General features: G+C 36.0%; 1 protein-coding gene across 20 annotated transcripts in view; it reads right to left on the bottom strand.

Moving 5' to 3' along the window:
• Window positions 1–3,887: 3,887 nt before the first annotated feature.
• Window positions 3,888–18,880, bottom strand: part of LOC574743 (non L-type Cav channel) — a 189,830-nt gene continuing 174,837 nt past the window's right edge. For 16 of the 20 annotated variants that reach the window (XM_030997790.1, XM_030997791.1, XM_030997800.1 and 13 more), the window contains 3 exons: window positions 17,612–18,709; window positions 14,117–14,195; window positions 3,888–10,090 (listed from right to left, as the gene is read on the bottom strand). In XM_030997790.1, coding sequence (XP_030853650.1) covers window positions 9,297–10,090; window positions 14,117–14,195; window positions 17,612–18,709 — 1,971 coding nt within the window. In that variant the 3' untranslated portion in view covers window positions 3,888–9,296. The remainder of the gene's footprint in view (window positions 10,091–14,116; window positions 14,196–17,611; window positions 18,710–18,880) is intronic. The other 4 variants (XM_030997803.1, XM_030997804.1, XM_030997805.1 and 1 more) reach the window with 2 other exon arrangements.

Raw genomic sequence — 18,880 nt, 5'->3', positions numbered from 1 at the left:
CCATGGAATTTGGTAGAGACTGTGATCATGGATAATGATACTAATCATCAAGCATATCTTTCTTTTATATTTCCTCTGCATTTGGCCTTTTCCCGTGGTATATCGATGTCAATGAAAGTACCTGTCTAGACAAACTCAGTCAGAGGAAGTGCGTTTGAACGAATCGACGAATGACTCTCAGCTGTGGTATCGTGGCGTTTTCCGCAGGAGTGTTACATGGGCAACACCCCTCCCCCTTTCAATGATCAAGCCACCTGGGGGGGGGGGGGGGGTTGGTACTCAGATTTGGTTTGGACGGGGTGTGGCGCTTAAGCCTCGAAACCCCTATCCATTTTAAAGGGTCATTTTTCCTCGAAATCATTTTGGAAATTTTGAAAAAACGGACCCATGTTTAGGGATATTTTTGTTTAAAATGGGACCCATGTTTAGGAATTTTTTTGGTGCAAAAATGGCCCATTAGAGCGGCACAACCCCGTATGTGAGTACGCCCCCCCCCCCCCGGGGTCGAGCCGCCGAGTCACATATGCAACCAATGAAGTATGATTGCCAGCCTAACCCAAATAAATATGAAACGGGCAATTGATAAATATTTTAAAACTAATAATATTTAACAGATGTCAGAAAGCATTTCTGTACGTGGTAGGCCTATATCACATTTTAAAACAATATTAACAACCATCCAATTTTTTTACGATGTGATGGACTACAGGGGCGTAGTTTTCTTTCTTCCACCCCGGAATTGTGAGACTAGAAAGTTGATCATCTTGCAGGGAAGCCCCCCCCCCCCCTTCCCCGCCCTGCATCCCTGGTGAAATTGGGGACGCATACGAAAGGATTCATAGTGCAAAAATTCCAAACTCTAAATTAATTTTATATATTTCATACACCACAATTCAAACAAAAACATATAAGTTAAACGAACAAGTTATATGGAATGATCAACGGTCAATTTTGTTTGGGAAACAAATAAAACAGCACTTCATGGTTTTCCAATTAAAAGAGAGAATGGATCCACCGCACCTTCAGTTGATGTTATAATTGTATGTCCACTTTAACGGCCCAAATATTGATAAAGCACTTAGGACAAGAGTTTTAATCACATAACATGTCACTCAATTGTGGGATTGTGAAGCCTGTGTACACCATGCACACAAAGAAATAGAAAAAAGGTTATAATTGTTAACTTAGAACAGGTTCAATGGCAGAAGGTGACAACTTGAACTTTTCAGGGTTCATACTGCACCCCAGAGGGCTCAAATTCAGCACCATTTGAGCGTTTATTGTCACACCTATCTCCGTCAACTTCCGTCAAGCCTGCAAAATTGTGCTCTATTTTCTGGGTGGGGCAATCACGGGCGAACTGCAGAAAAGTTCAATGAAATTGTAATCCAACATATCATTATAAACATCAACTTTCAGTTATCCACCTAAACTGTCGTAGTCTAACGAAGAATTTTGATTTTGTTTCCAAGTAATTTTTAAAACAATTTAGTACGATGCCTTTGTCAAAAACATGGTTTAACAAATCCAACCCTAAACTGTGTCATCTGAGTAATTGAAATTACTAACTCCCACCTTAATATATGAAATATATCCGTCAAATTATATTATTTATTTTTAACAAACTTGTTTACCTATTGATTTTACTTCCCCAAAAATACAGCTGGCCTGTGATAATATCGCATACCTTTTAGTACACGAAAGAAAAAGAAATCCCTTTCAACATAACATCTTGGCGGTTTGTTAGAGAAAGCTAAAATGTAATTTCGGGGTCAGAAGTCTTTTAGAATTGCCCCATCCCTTACCTCCCCCCCCCCCCCCGCCCCAACAACAAAATTGATCCGCCCCTGTCTGCCATCTGGGGTGCAAGTTTGTATTTCTGTTTACACATGATTTGAATAGATACAATAGTTTCCTCATTCTTTGGATATCACAGGTTTATTTCTTTTAAATACCATACCCTGTAACTCAATTGGATGAAACAACACTTATTTATTTTCATGCTTTAAATTTTGTGATTATTTTCCCCCTAATCCCCTCTCGTGATTACAGAATAATTCATTATTGTTATTGATTTTTTTTTTTTTTTTTAATTCTTAATGATATGATAAACTGGGATCGAAGAGAATCAATTGAGCCTCAATGTCACAGTTATTTATTTTGGTGTGCAACCTTTCTCTCCCTGCCATTGTAACTATTAAAGTTTGTACAACCGTTCATTTCTAGCTGTGTTTTTTTTGCCAAATAAAATAATATGGCCTCAATTAAATTCAAATCTTCTAATCCAAACCAAAGATAACCATCGAAGTTTGAAAAACGTCATTGATCCGACCGACCGCTAATTAATATTTAATCGCGTTTGTCTGAGATCTCATATCCGAATTCCCCCGAATCGTTGGACTTTCGACATGTTTTAATCGTTTTGAGTAGGCCTAGAAATTTCCTCTGCCATTCTCCCTACCTACCCAACAATAGGAAACCCGGGATAGGGAAAACGGGTGTGTAATTGAAGGTGGGTGGGTATAATTGCTATTATCTTATGTGGCCTTTTAACTTTTGATTGCCATAAACAACCGAGGAGAAACTTCCGCCGGACCCCGACAAACATCGATTATGATAAATACTAGTAGTCTGGATGTGATAAAGACACGCATGCCTGATTGCTGCAATACCATGATTAAAACGAATACAAATTACAAAGATGAACTGTGGGTGGAATGGAACAAAATCAGAGAGAGAGAGAGAGAGAGAGAGAGAGAGAGAGAAGGGGGAGTAGGCCTACTTTAGATTATAATTCGGAATGATATGAATGATGTAAATAGGGTATACAATCATGCACGCCAAGAAATAAAAGTATGCTTGAATAGCAAACCTTTTATTATGGAACACAAGTGATGATATCAGTTTGAAATGTATAAATCGTTATACTTATACTTGTGTATTTATATTGAATTTGTAAAGTCATATGTACATTCATATATACATTTGAAGTTTATATTCGTAGTTACATTACATATTTCACATTGGACAGTATTACTTCATTACTTTGCTCTTATATCTTAACCTCATTATTACTCCTCTCTCTCTCTCTCTCTCTCTCTATCTCTCTCTCTCTCCCTCCCTCCCTCCCTCCCACTCTCTCTCTCCCTCGCGCTGTCTCTCTTACCCTCTCCCCTTCTATTTCCTCCCCTTGATTCATCTGCCTAAAAGGCAATACAAATTTTGAAGGAATAGGACAAATTTAAAGGTAAAGACCAGTATTGGAAACACCCCAATTTCAAAAAATGAAATGGAAGCTCTCATTACCAATCATGTGAAAGAATATGTTTTGACTAATACACGATGATAAAAAATTTGCCGGGAAACCGCCTACTAATTCATATATTTGGTGAATTTGTTTCTCTCATGGTCTGTGAGAGATATAGGGTAGTCCCATATACATCTTTCTGTGTATAGTGCTTGTAACTTTACGAAGAATGGGCAAAATTTCTTATCATTTTGATGATTCCAGAACCTTGCAGATGCTAGATGCTAGATGATCAACCTTTTCTGATCGATTCCACAAAGTTTTTTTCACAATGCAATCGCATGACCATAACTGGTCTTTACCTTTAAGAAAATTAAATTAAGCAGTCGCCAACATCAGCATTAGATCAAGAAAATATGTTTAACTTGAGTGTTTTTTTGACGGACAAAACTTTCCAATATTGAGTTACTATACCTTTGATAATCTATAGTGATTCAAGACCTATAAATCATGACGTCATCCTATTTGATCTGAAGAACATGGCAGCCAATTAAGACATGGATAAGAAAAGGAAATCTGGAAATGTCGGCACTTATATCAATTAAGATCACACAATGAAGGAGAAGTCAGTCACAGGAAATATATTTCATAATTGTGCAAATTGGCATATTATTTATTTCACTCAACAAATCAAATAATTTGATCGCAAACTGAGTAAGAACAAAAATTCTGCAGATGTTCTCGATAATGAAAGCAGTAAATAAAGAAAAGAAAGTATAATTACAATAAGTGAATTCATACATCTCGGGGAAAAACTACCCAAAAGAAATAGAAAAACTCTTCTAAAGCTCATACATTTCTACTAATAATCAATGAAAGAAAAAAAAATGAAAACAAAAAGAATGATACAAGCAACCTTGAGACCTCTGTCCCTCGGATATGCTGTAGATCAAACACTTTTTTTCCTTCCCCCTTATTTATAACCACTGCATAAACTTAGCATCTTGAAATGCAAGTGCAAATCACCAATCTGCACAATAAACATCTCAAACATTTTCGTCATACGGTTCAGATATGTTCTTCACAATGCATCATGCATATCAAATTTCACTTGAATGAAGATTACACCACTAATGCATGGAGGGAGGGGGTGCTACTTGCTACCCTTTATGATTTTGATATCGCCTTGTTTTCTAGAGATGGGTTAATAGCTTACCAATGTATACTTCATGTTTGTTTTGATTTCATGTTGCAATCATATAAAATTAATGATTCAGCAGGGAAGGAGAGTTTCCTACAATTTCTTTCAGTCCTTCCAATGTGAAATTAATAAAGCTTTAACCAAATCATTTGGATCCATAGCAGTAAGTTATGGGAACTGTAATGCCAGCTTTATAAATGTCAAGGATATTACTTGAGAAACATGTCTGGTTTGTTAGTTTTAGTAACTTCCCCTCCCTCTAATCAATTTTCATATGGAATCCTCTTTTTCAGGACACTTCCACTTTGTCTGGTGCCCAACCCTACTCTCTCAAAAAACCATACCAACATACAAGAGGATATGTCCAATGCTGGCCTAGTGATTGTATATGATCTACCCCTCCATCAAATTTGGAAGCAGAGGCTTGGCATCAGAAGGAGATCTTTCGCATCCAATAGCTGCCCAGGCCAGGCCGCCAGCAGGGTCACGGTGCTGCCCACATCTATGTACAAAGTTTTCTGTGAGAATACATCCTCTGCTGTCATGACAACCATTGGATGCTTTCCTCCTCCTCCCCATTCTTGTGCCAAACCACTGACCCAATCAACCGTCTTCAAACATTGGAATACAAAATTGTTGAGTGTTTTGAAAGAAAGGTAACAGAGTGAAAGATAAAAAGCGAAAACTGGTTATGGTTGTATACACTATGCAATTGATTAACTGATTTACAAGAGTATTTATTTTATTTACTAGAGTAACGTTTCTGTACATGTGCCTGTTGGACATATAGGGTGTTGATTTCAGTACAGAATAAATAAAATAAAAAACACATTTAAAAATTCCTATCTACTCAAGCAAGTAAAAATTATAACTACTTTGAACTCTAAAAAAGCAAAAAGAAAACCTAACTCATCAACCTAATAATTTGTTTACAATAAAAGCAGCAGAACATAACAGTATTTTGCATAGTTAGACTTGATATTTCTTTGTAAATCAACAAAAAAATGATAAATGTTGACAAAAGTCGACACATGAATCTGCTATACATGTAGAAAATGTGCCCAAGCTAAATAGGATCAGAGAGGATGGGGGAGTGATGTTGAATACCCCTACAACAAACATTACGTATTGTATTGTATGATTCCACAAGTCTTGTATAGACTTTGTTTGGGTAAGAAACCTGCCAGGTACACAATAAGTTATATAGGAATGATGGTATGCAGATCAGATATGATATTATACAGAGTGCTTGGAATGGTTTCATCAAGACTGGTAACGCTATCTAGAAGTAGCTCATAATGCCTTGACTATGATCATTCCATACAAAAAATGGTACCTCTCGTAGTGCATGTAATGTGTACTTATGGCACTAAAGAGGAATATTATAGCACAATACTCCAAATACATTAAACAAATAACTTGACATACAAATACTCATTTCTATATGCTTTTTTCACTAATATCATTCAGATTATATAAAAAGTATTTCATGTGAGTACAATAGCATTCAAAACCAATATTTTGGGTAACAATATGCCCATGCATTTTATAGTAGATATTAACATAATTATGGAAGAATACATCATTATCTAACAGACATTATGTACATATTTTACTTTGCTTTTAAAAGTCAAATTTAAAGAGGGTAAAATTAGTTAGATTTGTTCTCGAAAAAATTGCTCAAATTAGTTTATAACTTGTCAATTCAAAGCTCTCAGTTGTGAAGTCAAAAACATAGGTAGGATGTGTAATTGGTCGTAAATATGAGACTAATTAGTAATTCCATGGTTACAATTTCTCTTTTATGACTTGTTTCCATTTACTTTTATACAGTTGCCCACATTGTACAAAAAAAGAAGCATATACATTGAGAGTAAAATGACCTGAATCACAAGTAAAAATAAACAAGATTTGATACAATCTGAGGTACACAATGACAAATACGTAGCAGGGTAAAACTGAGACCCTTTACTGGTAATAAAAATCCATCCCTTTCCAAATCATCACTAGACAACTCAGAAATAATTCTGAAACAATGTTGCTCAGGTCTGTCGGTCTAAAAACAAAAGAACATCAGTAAAGGGGAGGTGATCTCAGAATTGCATGTATAGAAAGATACAATCCCTTGCAAAGAAGAACAGAAAATCTACTGCATACGATACTCAACATTGGCTTAAAAAACCTGCCATGGCAAATAATGAAGCACCCGAGACCAGTAGAGAAGGGGGGAGGGAGATACCCCACGTCCCCCCTTTATCCTACCAGTCACATAAAACATATAAAGCTCTACAATTATGTAGGCACTTAAATCATTCAGATAAACTGAGAATTGAAAATATCCAAAAACTAGGAATCTATCGTCTCTTCTCTTTCTCGATCGCTATGAAGTTAAAGACTGAAAATTGCACACACCTATACATGATTCAATATATACATGAGTAACTGACTACAATATCATTGTATGTTACCTAATGAGAGTAAACATTTGCACGCAATCACTGAATAGTTCACTTGCTGTGTTCATAAAGACTTGGGATAACATGATTATTGTTCAAAGTTGTGAAACATCTTTTATGACATGGCTAATATCGTTATAGATACCATACATCAAACTGCTGAGCAAAGTGAGACAAACAAAAAAATATTGTTGCAAAACCGACTTCACGTCATAACCAATATAAAACTGGTTAGAGTTTGTTACTAGACCGCTACTTAATGTTTACATTCTATACTACAAATACATGACAATTACTTGATTGGGTGGGGGAAGGTTCCAACTATACATGCCCAGTTGAAAACCACTCCCAGCGGCAGTTCGAGCGAAGCTTAACTGCAATAAACCAGTTTATATTGGTTCACACGACCCAAACTATCGATGTATATTTCATGCTCTAGTTTGTTTTCAGCCATTGCTGTGCTTGCATGCACTTTATGGGATGATTCTAATTCTGGTTATAGTTGAAAAATCAAATAATGATTCCTACAATAATGACGATTGCACATTTTTGATAGTTTCTGTTACTTATGGAATGTGCTGAACGCGTTACGATGCTATGTATAATACATCCTGAAAAGCTTCTGTTGTTATCAACTGTGCAACAATATCATAACATGGAATAGAAAGTACACAGAAGTTCAGATATGTTATAAAATTGCTATGGCAATAATTCATGTATATAAGTATATGTATATTATATATATATTTATATATAATATATTCACAACGATCATGTTATAACATGATACTGTAGATAGGCATAATAAATATATCTGTACAATAGATTGATAAAACAACAATGCGTTCTTAATGCACTACCTCATATACATGTACATTGTTCTAAGAAGAAAGTCAACTTTTCATCAACAAACTGTACATGAAAAGCAAGGAAGAAATATAATTGTTTTAACAATAATATGGTTCCTTGGTAGAACGCATGGCAGACCCTGCTTATGGCTTGAACCATTGCAAAATAATAAAAGACATACAAACAGCAAACTAATGGCACTTAAATGCTTACATTAAGCATATCAAAGAAATAATATTTATAAAAAAACACATTCAAAACTCAATTATTACTTATTCAGCAAGTATAAAGGAAACAACTAAAATATTTACTATAGGAGATTCCTACAATTATTAAAATCTCTCCAAAATATTGGACAAAGAAATTTATGATATGACAACATAATATGATGCTGATAGAATAGCTAATGATAGAGAAATGGATTGTGTGGGGATAGTGGAAGAAACTCATATGTTATTACTTTGTTCAAAGTGCATTGTGATTGTTCAGGAGTTCTTAATCTGTGCAGCTAGGGGTACATTATATCATTTGCATTCCCTAACAAATCTTTCATACATCTATGTAATTTACACTTTGAAAAATTATGCAACATAATTATTGCAGGCCCATTTTTTTGTCCCATATAATAGATATAATCAGAATCGTACTAACCTCTCAAAAATTCATTTACATATTCAGCTACTTACACTTCTATGGCCCTTTTAAATACATGTATTAATTTTCTGTAAATAGTATATATGATATTAATATAACTACAATATGCTACATGCCTGTGTGAATTTTATTTGCCATTACCATCCGAAAGTGGAGAAAACCGATCACCGCAAATATCTACTGGGTATGTTACAGATCTATATATAAGATTTTTGTAAGCTACTCATATTTAATTGCACTGAAGCCCCATTGCATGGGAGATTTAAGTTTCAATGCATATGATCTCCAAGCATAAGCTATATGACACACAGGTTAATATATGCTTCATATACCCCCATCTGATCAATATGTCTTATGCATGCTCCATAAGGAATTGAGCATATTGGGTAAATGGTTTAGATCATCCTCGAGAGAGTATAAGAAAAAGAACGAATTGGTAATGGTATTTAAGTCCATATAGGGTGGATGGCGGCACCCCCATCACACACTTTCAAATGAAACATGTATATGTATATGACAAAAATTATCAATATGGGATCATATAAATCATAATGGAAAGACCAAAGAACTGGTTTCAGATCTAGAATACATATTCTGTCAGCTTGCTTATAAGCTAGTATTATCTACAAAACCTGTACTTTGCACATCAAGTATTCTGAATTTCTATGCAATATTTTTTAAAGAATACTCAAAGAAAAGGGCTAAGTTTACTGCTATTCAGAACTCTCCTCATCTGCAAGACTACATGGCACTGTCATTCATTGCAACGTTATAAATCAAATATATAGAATTACACAAGTTAGCAATTCAAAAGAGAAGCACTGTCACATACTTTGATTGAAATGTTCAAAAGTCAAAAAAGTGGAAGGAATTGAATTGACTATATACATCACGCCCACTCATCCTCCTCAGTATCGGAGTACCCACCGTTGCCACCTTGTCCATTATCAGTCACATGTTTACGTCCAGGTCCTCTAGGTACACCCTGCGGTGTCCTACGGGGGCTATGTCCCTGCGTTCCATGACCACGCCCCTTTTCCACACCCCCTGGTCTAAAGCCATTAGGCATACGGGGGTCTACATGTTGGTCTGGAGAAGGCGCGTCTTGAGTTCGCATCACTACATCATAATGAGGAGGTCTCTCATCCATTTGGAGTCTGACATCCCCCTTGCTACCCCCTCCGCTGTTACGTCCACCATGCTGTGGTGGTGGTAGCCTCATAGGACTATGGTCTCTGCTGCGTGGTACAGTGGGACGCTGCCTCTGCCTAGGTGTGACGCTACCCCCACCACCACCACCGCCGCCCCCGCGGGTTTCACCTGGAACTGTGGGTAATCTGCGACCGGTGTGCTTCCTTGAAGGTGGGCTAGACTGGGCACTCTCAGGGTCCATCCGCTCGCTACTTGATGCTCGTGACTGAGAAGGGCCAGCTTGAAGTAAATCTCTAGGCTCCCTCCATCCTGGGGATGGGCGACGGTGACTACTTCCTCCAGAGCGCTCAGGTCCAAACGGGTCGTCGTAAGAAGGCTCGTCATACATGTCCCTGTCATGGAACTCAACGTAGTCTGGACCACGATGCCTGTCCCTCCTCCTGCTAGAAGGGGAGTGGGAAGGTGGAAACCGCTGAGGGGATACATCACGAGTGCTTATAGGTGCTCTTCTCCTAGGAGACGGGGACCGCCCTGAAATCAAAATAAAACAGTCATATTATCACACCTCATCCTCATAATATCTCTATATATACGCCTAGTCAACAAAACTTACCTCATGAAATTGGTTTATCAATAATCTTGAAATAAAAGAGCTTCATGTATATTAATAACATATTTCAACAACTAAAGACTTTACAGAAATACATCTGTACCAAACAATTCCTAATCAAACATTTACCAATTTTTTAATTGAACTTGATTTGTAAAACAAACTACAAAGATTGACAGACATATTTAAAGTATGAAGAATGTATAGTAAAGTTTACCTTAAGTGATATATATATATATATATATATAATATATAAATATTGATTTTTTTTTTGTTAAAGTGCTCTAAATATCACTACCCGGTAGTTATTTGCAAAGATAAATGATTAGTTTAACAGATTCAAGTAAAATCTCTCCACATTTCTAATTTCATTTGAAGAAAACATGGAATGGAAACTACTTAATAATCACATTTTAGGCTATATACACTTGTGCGAGAAGACAAATTAAAATAACATAAAACAAATAAAAGGGAACAATTACACAAAATAAAGTCAACAAAGTGTTGGTAAAGATAATAGGGTAAGCATACTTTATGTGCTTGAGTTTTGTGATAGTTTTCAGATATATACCAGATGGTAGAAAACAATCCACAGAAAAAAATATTATTTTATCACTGATTTCATTATCTGTGAATATATCAGAATAAAATTCTTCCAGAGTTTCATTTTGAAAATGTATGACTCTATTCAAATTGATAATATGAACTGATTCAGAACATGCTGCGCACTATTTTAGTTGAGCTACTTTTCTAGATCTACATTTTCAGAGTATTTTCTTCAAATCCCTTTCTCTGACCAACACTTTATGTTATTTTAAAGAAATATATAAGCAAGTACAAAAATATAAATAAATATTCAAATAATTTGAAATACATACATAAACTTTACAGACAGATAATATAAAACAATACATCTATGGGTGTCTTTTATTTCAATTTGCATGGTTTGATGTACACAAAAACAAAATGTAGACCTTCTTCAAAGAAAGATAATCTGTTAATTACATTAATACTGAATTATACTGATAAATTAAATTGCAATTAACATTCAAATTTACAAATTTCTTAGAAAAAAACTACTGACATTTATTATAAAAAATGATTGTCCCAAAAGAAGAAGTACAAAAGTGGTAAATCTTTATCATAATAAACTGCTATCCCATAACTCTTCAAATTTGATTTGATTGACCTATATTCTTTTATCTTTGAAAAAAAGGAAACAGTTATCATATTTTGCATTACTATGACTGCATTATCCTTCTAATAAACAAAATTGGATCAATAGATTAATAGATTAGCCAATACTCAGGCAAAATTAGAAGAAAATTTTACTTTATTGACCAAATGCCAGTTTTCGAGCATTTGATTTCAAATCTAGTTCAATGTGGGAGATGTTAAACACCACAAAAATGACATCAGACATTTAAACAAGCAGCTACAGTAAACGCTAATAAAGTGAAGACACATACAAGGTGCAAGGTACAAAATGCAATTTTTTCTTTCTTTCAAGGATTCCCTCTTTACTGTTAACATATCCTTCCCATTTAGCAAATGATGATGAAACACTAACTCACTCTATCAAAAATACTTATTATCAAAGACATGAACCCCCTTTGTTTTTAACCACGAGAAAATAGAATAAAGTGTATATCTTCATCCTCTCATCTTCATGTGAACAGTAAATTCTGAATATTTACTTGTAATTGATTGCTTGATTGATTAGCACAGTATGTCTGCTGTTTTCCATTTATCCCTTTGAATGTGGTAGAAAAGTGTGGGTCTTTATAAAGTTGTAATTTTGCAGAAATGCCAAATAGGATAGATTTCTTCCTCCTGGGATGCTTTGGCAAGAACTAGGTCTAACAGAATTAGTTCCACCTTCAGGTTCATTGTAAATAATCTTAATTTCCCCTACGCCTTCTTGGCATTGGTTTTTATGCCTTAATCAATCTGTCAAAATTGAAATCTCTTCCTTTATCATGATTAATCTTCCTGGCACATGAATTAAGGGTAAAATGGTTAATAGTGAACCAATGTACTGTTCATTTGCCTCAACAGGGCATTGGTTGGTTGTCAAAGAGGTTACTAATATCCTTCAAAGATTTGTACCGATAGGTAAAAACAGATCTTGTACTCACTCACACTATTGAAAACTATACTCTACAAGCACAAATAGTTTTGGTGAAACTTAATACCAACTTAGAACCCCCCCCCCCTTTCCCCCAAAAGGGGGCTCAATGCTTCCATTAATACTAAATTAATAGAAGAAATAACTTTAGGGGTAATGTATTGTTGGGAACTCGTAAAGCAGTACCAGTAAACGTATAGTAACCCCCCTAGCTCCCCGAAACTGAGATGTTTGTCATTAACATACACTGTATCTGAATTGAAATCATAAAATATGGTTAACACATTTTAGACCAACTATTCAGAGTGATTTAAAATTTAAACCCATTGCGTACTGAAATTGAGTGATGCATGTACTGATCCTACGGGGCTAAGAGAATTTGGTAGTTAACAGGTTAAACACAGAATGAAACCCCAAGGATATGCAACATTCAATGGACTTGAGTAGAACCATGCACACACATTGTTATATAGTGCTTTTCTTTACATAAAACATGTTACATGCTTATTCACATACAATAAACACATACTTAGGAAAAACAGTTTTAAACAAAGTTGTACATGTTAACAAATGTCAATACATGTATTATATTTCTTGTGCAAAGTGATAAATATATATATACATCAAAGTGACAATTTACGCATCATTTCACATAGCAAAGACTTGATTAATATGCTCTGGAAAAATAAGATTTTCCATTCAAAGGAAAAAAAAGGAACTTTGCAATAAAAAAAAAAATGTTTCCTTCATTCCAACCATAGGAAATTACATAAATAAAAATTACCAAAGCAAATAATAGTGGAACTGCCAGTTGAATAGAGAGTATGTATTGTATGTGTATCAGTGTTATGGTGTTGATGTAGATGTCACATAGTTGAAGATGACTATTGGTTTAAATCCAAGTCAGAAATATTCGAGACTTGGATTGTGTATAGAGAGTGGCTATCAAGAAAGAATGAGAGTTGCTGAAAGGATTTGTTGCACACATATCATGATGAAAGCTTACTTATTAGATGTTACAAAAGAAAACTAGAACATGCTCCGCTCCTCACCCCATGCCCTTCAAAAGAAGCTCAGTTTTAACTTTCTTGTTCAGGCATGAGTTAACAATGGAGATATGTTCTTTAGAGAATTCACAGATCAATTAAAGGTGTTACACACCCTACTGTCACAGCAAACGAACATAACACACACTCAAAACTAGAGACTTTGCACTGGCTAGGTACAACAACAGCAGTGTGGTAGACTGTGAGCATGGGAAGAGTAGACACACTGTGGACTCACAAAGCACGAGTCCACAGTACTTAACGCAATGTGCATAATGGGTGTAATGAAGCCCACTCGGCATGTCACACCTTAGTTTTATTGTGCGGTATGTTGCCACATAAGGAAGTCATACTGTGGAACACCACATAAGAAACCACAGTGTGGACACGGCATGATTTCCTTTTAGAACATCCTCCACATAAAGAAATCACTCTCTTCTTCAGTATGTGACTTCCTGTGTGGTACGCTACCCTATAGTAAATTCATTATGTCCACAGTGTGACTTTGCTGTGTGGGGAGCTACCACATAGCAAAACCACAGTGTGGAAACATTATGTATTTGCCCTAAGGAATGCCATCACATAGGAAAATCAAACAGGGTACCACATAATGGCTTTTCTGTGTGATTCATCACAACCTAGGAGGATATAATACCATCACAGTGTAAATTTCCCATGTGGAACACCACCACACAATGTAACTACAGTGTGAACATAGTGAGTGAAGATTGATTGATGTCATCAGTGTGCATAAGCTTGCTTTAAAGTGTTACCTGGACTCAAGAGAGGCTGTGAGGATGATACGCTGTCCTCGGAATCGAGCCGTTCATGACGGCTACTACTACTAGCACCCTTTACGGAAGCACGCAGGGGGCAATGGGAAACCAATAAACACAGGTTAGACATTAGACATTCCTGCTTGCATGGTATGTCACTATCAATCCAAAATAAATTCAATTAATAATAAAAACCAAATGGATGAATTAATTAACTTGAAGATTATATATCATGGAAACTCAATTCAGCATTTCATATGAATGTAAAATTAAATCAGAAAATCTTGCAAAAGTTAGGAATTAAGAAAAGAATCAATGCTTTTAGAAAAAAAAAGCAAAACCTGTGCAAAATAATTGATGCATTGAGAAAGAAAACAATTTGTGGAGTAACTCAAATTATATATTTGTGCGATGATAGAACATGAGGAAAAAATAAATGGAAGAATGAAATTTAAACATGCGAACAATCAAACATAAAGCAGCAAAAGAAGTTAAGTTGGGCAAGGTTTGGGATGTGAAGGAGTGAATCTATAATCGCATGCAAAACAAGCAAAAAAGGGTATGTGCCCCTTGTCTTCCATCAAACAATCACTCTCTTTGTTATGCTAAATTCAACAGAACAAATCTTATAAATTTAGCAACATTTCTACTGGTAAATAGACCCCAAACTAAATATTGTTTACAGATGTGTTGAATTATTGTAAATGTCACCATCCTCCTTACAAATCACGTTGAACGCTGTAATTTGTGGATTCGAAAATAGATTTTTTTCAGTGTCAAGATTATTAACAACTTTATACATGAAAAACATCAAGGCTCATTCTTCGATTTAAAGGAATAAATTCTTCACTTATCTTGACCAAAAGAGGGCTATCTACTTTGACTAGAAATACATGTAGCAGAGTTAATTTATATTATTACATGCTGTTTCTTCAAACATTAATCAGTCTTGAATCAATATCATCATATCTCCACTACAAGACAGCTGACATGGGGTGCCATATGGCATTAAACGTTATGCTTCTTTCTGAATTGAATTAATAGCCAACTAGTACTTCCAGTCAAATTAAACCTCCCTCTATTGGTATAGATGAGCAACATTCATGCTGACACACCACAATCACAAACAATGGAGGGTAAAACATTTATTATCATTTACGATAGCGCAGTGTTTGTGGTTCAAACATTACCAGCAAGGGTTTATTTCATGGCTTTGCTGTGCAAAAGGAGAGGCAACTTTTTTGTTGTCGGTGTAAGCATTTGGGGAGTTTCATCGCATACCTGCCTGATCAATACACACACTCAAATTGATGTAGCTCAAATTATCATTACAGGATCATCATATCAGTCACAATCATATTTTGAAGGGAAAGATCTAAGGTGAGACATTTCTGCCAAGTGTAAAATTAAACTAGAACTGTGACATGAAACACTGCTTAGTTCATATGTTCTGAAGATAACTTACAGGTTTAAAAGCTACATAGTGAGGTATATTGAATCTACTCAACTATCTACTTAAGTGATCTGCGAGACTCTCTGATCTTATTTTGTTTTATCAAAACAATTATGCTACCAAGTTTTTACTAAAGAATTCACATTCTGAACAATCTTTGTTTCTGGATACTTGGTTTACTAACAAAACACTTAAGCTTCTATCAGTGCAAATATGAGAAAGAGCACCAGAATACAATTTCCTGGTCTCCAAATGACTTATTTTCTAACATGGTAATTGAATGATGCTGTACATTTACATACATTCATTTTATTAAGATTAGAATGGAATACCCCAAGTATTGCAGCCTGCAACTGATTTCTTTAATGCTGTCAAACGATAGTCTAATGCAGCTGCTAAGCAAATGACGGCTTTCATTCGAGTGAAATTTGAGCTTCCTTGAATCTGTTCTTAATCAGGGTGCTGAGTGATATTTTTCTTGGGACAGATCATTACAAACTATGACAAATGGATGTCATCGTAATGTGTCATATGTCATTCATTAATACAAAAAAGAGCAGATTTGATGTTACTTAACTTTTTAGTTCTATGTTATAACTACTTCACTTTCTGAGATACTGCATATGCTCATGTTTAGACCTATTTTTAATAATCTCAATCTTAAATCATTTATCATCTACTATCTCTTAATAACCAGTGCTTTTTTCTATATCCATACAAACAGAACTACCACAGATAATAATGAGTATCAAGGAGATTTAGAAAAAGGGAGAATATGAGAAAGAGAGAATATGAGAAAGAAGAAGAGACAGACATCACATCTTTACACAAACACCAAACCTAAAACTCATGAGTTTAAAACCTAAACTTTTGGACCAGTCTCTAGAACGCTGTCTTTACTCACACATACATACACCCTCACACACAAACACAAACACACACACATACATACAGTGATTTGCCCTTCAATTGTCTTATTTTACGAATGGTGAGTTGAAGTAGTCTTAGAGAGAATGATAAAATCACAAGAATGCCCAGCTCGATCACATCAAACATCATGTGCACTTGAAGCCGCCGGATTATTTTGTTAAGGAGACTTTCTTTTTATAATTACCAAAAGATATTATCTGCAATTTTATTTGTTTTCTCACATTTTAAAAATAACTGTGTTTCATGTATTCTGAATAAAAATGTGGACCTAATTTAAAGCATTTAAAAAATAAACAGTGACAAAGTAAGTACCTGCTCTTTTCACATCTGCAAGAAGAAAGGTGGAAAAATAATTGAATACAAAGAAAACTGTGGCTGCAATTTTAAAACCAATTGCTCCAACAACAGTCTATGAGGACAAATGATGTTTCTACCATGGTCATATTTTTTCATAATACTTCAGAGTTTAGATAATTTTTTTATCCTAAGTAGTCAACAGAGTGAAGCATTCTTGTGACATCATTTTCTGAGTTGACCTAAGCTAGAATGGATCTGAAACGGAGAATATGGAATATATATATAATATAAGCATGTTTCAAGCATGCATCTCTTTCTAATTTTACTAAAGAAAAAGTTTATTTTTGTATTACTCCTCTATACCCTGTGCTCTATGTTTAAAGACATATGTATATATTTAAATAGATAAATATATTTGTATAATAATAGTTTCAAATACATCTTATTCAGATTTTAAGAGTATAAAGCAAACGGTAAAGTATATTCATGTATACAGAATTATGAATAGCTAGATAATTATGTCATACCTGTAATAAGAGCATTCAAAGAACATGAATACATTAATTCTTCTATGCACACTACGATAAGGATGAAGGTCCATATGCTATTGATTTTATATTAATGTTTCCATTTTCATATCCATTCTTAGCTCAGATCAAACAACTACAGAAAGTCAAAATCACTGGGTCTACTTGTGGGCTATTGGAAGAGAATGGGTGTCAAGAAGAAGAAGAAGAAGAAGAAGGGGGATATCTAGATTTAGGACCAACTGAGCTATAACTAGAACAGAGACGACAAGACAAGTCAATCACCTCTGTTGGTCTAGCGTAGTTTGATGCACGATTGTTGGAGGATACAGCATCCTCGTTATAGTAGCTACCTTCCACCGTATCTCTTTCTCCTCTCACATCCTGGCCGGGGGCTTGGGAAGGGGGTTCCTCACTATCTAGGGAGTTATCAAACTTTTGGTACTGACCAAGATGGCCGCCGCTATTCTTTCTATTATTGCGCGCTGTGCGTCGGAGGACATCACTACCGTCAGGTGGAACACCTTCGTCCTCTTCCGGTATAATGTCCTGCTGAGGCGGTCTAGTGTCTATTAAGGCGTCATCGTGTCGGTTCGATCGTTTTCTGGAAGACGGTTCACCAGATGGTCTGCGTTGGTCTCTTCTGTCGTCTCCTGCAGGGGTGCTGGTGAACCCACCACCAGGTTGTCGAGGAGTGCCCCTGCCCTGGAAGTCAGGCATGCTAGGAGAACCAACAGAATGTCTTTGTCTGGTTGGGCGCCCGTCATCAAAGGCAGGCATGCTATGGGATCCGGTTATAGGAGGAGCTGGTAGGGACCCTTGTCTGGGACGCTGTCTAGGAATTCCCATCTTTCTCTCTCTATCTGTAGGTTGGCCATCTCTAGGTTGGCCATCTCTAGGTGTTTGGCCATGACCGGTTGGATCCTGCCTGTTTTGGGCCCGAATATCACTACCCTTTTTGAGAATGGCATCTATAGCTTTATTCCCAGTGCTTCCATGTCCATCGCTACTGCCCGATCGGCCACTGAGCCCACCTTGGCTCATTGACTGAGGGGGCCTCCCGCGAGGACGTTCCATTTGGTCAAAATTGTTAACGGGAGGTAAGGAGTGTCGTTTCTCTCTGCTTGCATTCTCACGGTCACGTTCAGGGTAATGTCTCCTTTCTTCGCTAAAGCGTTCCCGGTCTGAGAACGGCACTTCATCGCTACTAATAGCGACGGAATGCCTTACCCGGGGTCTGGCCCTTTCGCTGGACCTTTCACGGTCCCTTTCGCGGTCCCTCCCTGTCCCGCCCCTGGCCAGGCTGTAATCGGAGTGAGAGTACGGTGTATTGCCACCTGTCGTGTTGTTTGAATACTGTATGGCATGCTTGTCCATCGAATGCTTTTTATGTCATGAGATTTGTCAGAAAAGGCAAAATAAAACAGAAATGATAAAAAATAAGAACTCATAAACAAATCAAAACAGAAATCAATGAATTAAAAGAAATGCAATATCAAACTAAGAAACTTCTCTGGGGAATTGAAAATAAATGCTAAAAATGATCTTTTTTTA

Source organism: Strongylocentrotus purpuratus, unplaced genomic scaffold, assembly GCF_000002235.5.
Source record: "Strongylocentrotus purpuratus isolate Spur 01 unplaced genomic scaffold, Spur_5.0 spur5_scaffold_4, whole genome shotgun sequence".
NCBI lineage: Eukaryota > Metazoa > Echinodermata > Echinoidea > Camarodonta > Strongylocentrotidae > Strongylocentrotus > Strongylocentrotus purpuratus.
The sequence above is the reverse complement of the archived record's forward strand: the minus strand, read 5'-3'. Positions and strand labels throughout refer to the sequence as shown.